This window comes from Phaseolus vulgaris, chromosome 2 (genome assembly GCF_000499845.2).
Source record: "Phaseolus vulgaris cultivar G19833 chromosome 2, P. vulgaris v2.0, whole genome shotgun sequence".
Classification (NCBI taxonomy): Eukaryota; Viridiplantae; Streptophyta; class Magnoliopsida; order Fabales; family Fabaceae; genus Phaseolus; species Phaseolus vulgaris.
Window position 1 is genome coordinate 24,536,674 of NC_023758.2, and position 6,243 is coordinate 24,542,916.

Below are 6,243 nucleotides of genomic sequence, written 5' to 3' on the forward strand. Positions count from 1 at the left end.
TGAGTGGGTCAAAGACACTTCATGAAACACTCTCTTAATATCAGGAGACCACTACACATGACCTATAGACCACTACGCATGCCTTGAGGAATCGGTTACTTGGCCCACACCAACCAAAGCCCAAGTCAACCTACAAGAGGGACTTTTGAAATGGGGAAAGGTACGTTTTCATAATATCATAGAGACTAAACTAAACACTAGCACTGACTTGAGCGTCGGAGTGCAATCGCAGGTACCCCTGCCGACCGGACAAACGTGCGTAGGAAGGAAGAAGGACTTGGAGAATTAGGTAGCTGTTGGCACGAAGACAAGTGTGTATCGACGTGGATCAACATTACTCTGGCCCTGACATCCACACAGGTACACAAAGTAATGTAATTTTTTTTAAAAAGTTGAAACCCATAGTGAAAAAAAATGAAGCCCAAGTTAATATTAAAACCTAAATTTGAAGCAGCAGTGCAAGAGAAGAGACAGTGAGAAGAGAAGCCGCAGAGGAAGAAGAAGAAGCATGGGGCGCGATGGTAATGGCAATGTATGAAACTATGTAAGGTGAAAAAAAGTAAGAGCACAATAGTATTACATTACATCTTACGTGGTTTTCCTCTCTAGCTACTCTCCTTTCTCTTCATATTTGGAGCATCCGAAAACCACCCATGTTTCCACTCAATCTCACCCTCTCACAGAACTAAACGGGGTGACAGTCTCAAATCCGTCTGCGCTACAGAGCCACCCCTAAAACACATGCTTAATTTCATATTGCTATTGATAAACTGTGAACGTTATAGGATAAAAATAGAAGTATTTCTTACCCTGTAAACTTGTGTATCGCACATGTAAGAAAAGTAGAACTATAAATATTTGATTAAACTTTATAACATTGGTGAAACTACCGGACCTGTAAAATTGTTTTGCAAGGAATTTGCTATAAATAATAAATAGCTCTAGTAACAAGTTTTAATAATAACAAATAAACATTCTTTTATCACCATAACGTGAGAAAAAAAATCATTCAACTTGATTGATGACTAATTTTAGACATCTCTCAAATAAGAGAATACATAAAAATAATGTTTAAAAAGGAATGTGAAATAGACATTAGTTATCACATTCTATAATTAAATTCCTATCATATCGTTTTGTTTTGTGTGTTGAGTAATTATCATTATTGAAGACCAAAAATTTGGCAACTTGGAGTTGAAAGGGTGCCAAATAAATGTTGATAAAATTAGTGAGCCAAAAATACAAGAGGCTGGCTTGATTTGGAAGATGAGCGAATAAATGAATCAATCTAAAGCATCTATCACTGCATCAACAACCTCTTGTGTGGTGCTTGTGCCACCAAGGTCCTTCGTCCGATATTTACCCTCCAAAATCACTTTTTTAACGGCAGTTTCCAATCGGTCAGCAAATGCAGGAAACTGAAGATGTCTAAGCATCATGGCCGACGAAAGAAGGAGTGCCACTGGGTTGGCTTTCTGTTGTTCTACTACTTTATCATTACCAACATTTCCTGCTGAAGCACCTTGTTCGAACACTGCGTGATCAGCCCCGACATTACCTGCAAAAGCCATGCCATTCATTTAAGATATTCCATCTTAATCCAAGTAGGAGAGTATTATTCAGCCTAATTACAAGACTTACTTGGAAGACGAGGTTTGTCCCTACTTATATACTATGAAATGATTTTATCTTTAATCAATATAAGATCTCCAATAGTTAGTAGCAATGAAAGTAACTGTAGCGAGTCAGCAGATGGAGACTGTCATTTATGAGAGAAGTGTGTTGGAAATCTCACATTAGTTAAAAATAAGGTCAGTTAATACTATACAATTGAGTGCAAACTTCAACTTACAAATCTGTTTTATAAGGTTAAATTAGACTTAGAATTTAACTCTTAAAACTTTCATTTGGTAACTATATTATCCTAAAACTTAATTCTCCTTCCTACCAGCCGCACTAGCCCTATCTATCACATCCCTGATCATCTCCATTCACTGACTCTGCTACTGTTAGTTGTCACTACCATTTGACAACTCCATTACCCTAATCACAATGGAAGTAGTTGCTTCTATTGCTGCAACCGAATGTTGTGGTAAGCAAATAAACTTCCTGTTTGAATTTTATGACCTCTAATTTTTTCTTTCTAGTGAATACACAATTTATAATTCAATGGACACATTTTACTTGCAGAGCTTTCATCACATGTTTTTTCCACAATAATCTTCTGACAGTTCGTGAACTCTGAACCTAGACTCAACAATTCTGAACATTAGTCATAGACACATCTCAAAACAACAATGACAAGGACTTATTTAATAAGAAAAATAGCAACATAATCAAATTAGAATTCTAGAGGTCCAACATAGAATATACTAGTAACTAAATCATACCTCCCGGCATGACTCCGGTGCCTCCAGCAATACCTGCCGCCGTATTTGCAACAAGATTCCCATAAAGATTGGGGGTTACCTAACATGTGGAAACAGTACTCGGGAACTTCAAAATCCTTCTTCAGTATTATGCATGCATCTTAATGCTTACCCACAGGAAAAATCAAATTATTAAATATTCATACTAATCCTCTCATAAAATTAGATTAAATGAGGAAACAATCAACGTTAACAATTTAGGATGTTATCATCACTATTCCCAAGACAATATGCCAAAATAATGTTCCTTTCCCTTTTTCCAATGTTTCTTATGTGCCTTAAGATACCCTTTGATCTAGGCAACAGGGAAAAGGCCAAGTAAAATGAAAAAAAAAATACAATTCGTCAGTAATATCTCAGCTTTGTTTATAAATTATTTTGCAGTCTTTCCAGTTGCTGCTCATTTATCAACTAGTTTCTATTGAACAACAAAACAGAGAAGGCAAATCCATAGCAATAAACCTCAAAATAGAAAGGAAATATAAACACAAAATTAGGAAAGATAATTATACACCTCGTGGATATTATTCGAACTCATTCCAATTTTGACTATAAATCTTTGCATTGACCAGGTAGGGATATAGATAATACCCGATTTTTTAAATTGGATGTAGGGATGTATGTAAATAACTGCTTTATTCCCTTTCTATTCTCATACTCGTCCTTGTTTTAAATTACTGAAATATTCATAATTTATTAGGCAACCTAAAAAACATATCTATCTTTGATCATTATTTTCGTTTCAATTGGAAAATCATTCTTTCTTTCTTTCGCTACACAATTTTTTATTCTCTCTTTCAATTGTTTGACTTGTTCTCAGATCCCCAATATATTTTCTTTCTTAACACAACCTTGATTAAGGTTGTTTCTCTTTATACAATTTTGTTCAGATGGTGTGTTGCAGTTCAGGAAAAACAAACTTCAATTTCATTGAATCCAATAGTTTATAGGATACACATTATTTCTACTATTTCTTAATATTTTATGTATTGGTTACTTTTTTTCACCTAAGAATATTTAACTCTCAATGGTAAGTACTCAACTTTAGTACTCGTGTTTTGATATTTACGCAATTAATATTTCTATATTGATATATGATACGGAATAAAAACAATGTGTACTTTTAAGAATGAATCCTTAATAATATCATGTTGACTCATATGTTGCCATGTTCATTTTTTTTAAACAAATTATCTATTTAATATTTAGAACATTAAGGACAGGTACCACTAAGGTAGGACATAAATTTCATACCTAATCACACACCCCAGTTGTCATCCCTAATCACAATAAAAGTACCTTAGCCCATACTAAAGTTTAAAAAAAAATATTGAAAGCAAACGGGTTGATCCTCATAATTACACCGTGAATTAATCAAAAGCTGATAAATAATTGAAAATCAAGATTAAATAGTAAATTTACATACCATGACATCAAACTGTTCAGGCTTTGAAACAAGCTGCATGCAGCAGTTGTCTACAATAATTTCACTGTACTTGATACTAGGATACCTTGTGGCAACCTCTCGACAAGATTCCAAGAATAAACCATCTGCAAGTTTCATAATGTTTGCTTTGTGCACAGCAGTCACCTTCTTTCTATTATTTAGGTAAGCATACTCGAAAGCATATTTAGCAATGCGCTCTGAACAGAACTTTGTTATTACCTAACAAAATATTAGTATTAGGCACAAACATAAAACTCTCAGCTCACGATGGCAAGGAGGTAACTTAATGAGATATACATTGAAATATTACATGAAAAAAATCTAGAGAGAACGTAAGAGAAAATGACTTGTCTATTACAAGAATAATCCCATAGAAATCAAGAAATATCTGGATCACATTCACAAATTAACAAAAATCTTTAGGCTAAGAACTTGAAGAAAATGTTAACAGCGGGGCAGCACGCACACAACTCATACAAAGGACTAAAACAAAACAAATACATAAAATTAGTATCATTCTCCATTAACTCAATTACAACCCTAATTATCTCCTCTTTGTTAGCATTTTACGAGGCATTCTACAGATGACTAACAATTGTCGTTGATATTAATCCGTGATATATACAACTGACTGCCCTTTGATACAGAACATGTTTATTATCTACGGTGCTCAGCTAAGGTGACCTATCTCTTAAAACAAATAAGTTAATTATACTATTTTAATCAAGCAGCATTCTCTTCACTGTTTCTGAGGTGATCAGAGCTAAACAACTTGGCACCTGAAATCTTTTCAAACAACCCCAAGACTTCCTAATTAATTTCTTGGTACAAAAATTCTCAAAGCCCAGGTCTAGTTCAAGTCAAAACAAGTCACAGTTCAAGTCAAAACAAGTCACAGATCAGGTCAAAAAAATTCCTCACGTCCCACGCATATGTTGAGTACTCTAACATCCATAAACCACAACCAAAGCATCAATAATCTTTAAAACAAACTGCAAGCACCTTGAGCAATTCTTTCAAATTCATTCTACCTTCTCTACATCTATTTATATAATTACAATAGCAAGCAATGCACTAAGGTTTTCATTTAACAATACTCACGAATCACAAATCACTGACAGCTCGGTTAAGCCATTCATGAATTGAAACTACGCAAATTCTCACGATTCAACGCGGCAAACCACAGACAGCAGCTCATAATTTAATTAATCGATAGGCAAAAGCTCACTTCCATTTTTTCCATTCTCTCAAAATTCAATGCATTGAGATAAAAGCTAGAGCCTAATGTTTTGTTAGAGCACAGAGAAAACACACGAAACGAAGGTGATCAAACGCGAGTACCTTAAGGCTTTCGACGACGCCAGGAACGACCTCGTGTTCGAGGCCGGAGTACTCGCCTTCGGTGTTCTCCCTGATGACGACGATGTCAACGTTATCGTGGCGCGTAGGAAGGCCAGGGAGGTTGAAGCAGTTAACGAGCGAGGCGTAGAGATCAAGCTCCTTCCTCAGCTGCACGTTCAGCGAGCTCACACCGCCGCCCATAGGCGTCGCCAGCCCTCCCTTCAAACATACCTTGTTCTTCCTCACCGATTCCAGCACCTCCGCCGGCACCGCCTTCATGTCGCCGTACACCTCATACTTCTCGAAGTACAGCGGCGCGTGCATCGCCTCCATAACCTGCTCCACCGCGCCGGTCACTAGGGGACCGATTCCGTCGCCCGGGATCATCGTCACCGCCCGCGGGGTGCCGTCGCCGGGTCGAGGCATGTATGTGACGGATCGGACCGGATTCAGGCGGGCCAGGAGATGCTTGAGGAGAGGCGCGGATCGTGTCGTCGCCATCGACGGTGGCGTGCTAGGGTTTTGGAGTATTGGGTGTGGTTTTGGAAGCAGTGACGTGACTATGTGATTCGAAAAGCCATGGAAAGGTAAAAAAGCACTGCACCAAAACGAAAGAATAAAGGAGGGAAATTATAGTCCGCTATTTTTTTTTTAGGTTTAATTTATTTGTTTCATTTATTTGATGGAAATAGATTAAAATAATATATGTATAACTAAGATTTATGATTTTAAATCTATACTTTTATTTCTTTTATAACTATTTTTATATACACAGTAAAATAAATTTAAAAATATCATGTAATGTAGTTTTATTTCTTTTATTTAATTACAAATAAAAAATATATGAAATAAAATTAAGTTGATAACTCAATAAAAACAATTATATAACACAATAACATAATTATATTAAAATAATTACATCATTAAAATTGCTAATCATTAATTTTGATTTGTTGTTATTAATATAAAACTTTAAAAAATATAATGAATTTTGAATAAAAAAAAGTGTTTTTTTTAATGAATTTT

At 35.6% G+C, this 6,243-nt stretch overlaps 1 protein-coding gene across 1 annotated transcript; it reads right to left on the reverse strand.

The window, feature by feature from the left end:
• Nucleotides 1-993: 993 nt before the first annotated feature.
• Nucleotides 994-5,864, reverse strand: LOC137811016 (isocitrate dehydrogenase [NAD] regulatory subunit 1, mitochondrial). The gene is made up of 4 exons (XM_068612564.1): nucleotides 5,218-5,864; nucleotides 3,856-4,095; nucleotides 2,391-2,469; nucleotides 994-1,558 (listed from the first exon to the last, which is right to left on the reverse strand). The coding sequence occupies exons 1-4, from the start codon at nucleotides 5,716-5,718 to the stop codon at nucleotides 1,284-1,286; spliced, it is 1,095 nt and encodes a 364-aa protein (XP_068468665.1). The 5' UTR covers nucleotides 5,719-5,864; the 3' UTR covers nucleotides 994-1,283.
• Nucleotides 5,865-6,243: the final 379 nt, after the last annotated feature.

Coding starts and splice junctions, on each gene's coding strand:
- LOC137811016 (XM_068612564.1), bottom strand. CDS start 5,718: ATGGCGACGACACGATCCGCGCCTCTCCTCAAGCATCTCCTGGCCCGC. Junction 2,470..3,855: donor CTGAACAGTTTGATGTCATG/GTATGTAAATTT, acceptor TCCACATGTTAG/GTAACCCCCAATCTTTATGG. Junction 1,559..2,390: donor CACCGGAGTCATGCCGGGAG/GTATGATTTAGT, acceptor TGGCTTTTGCAG/GTAATGTCGGGGCTGATCAC.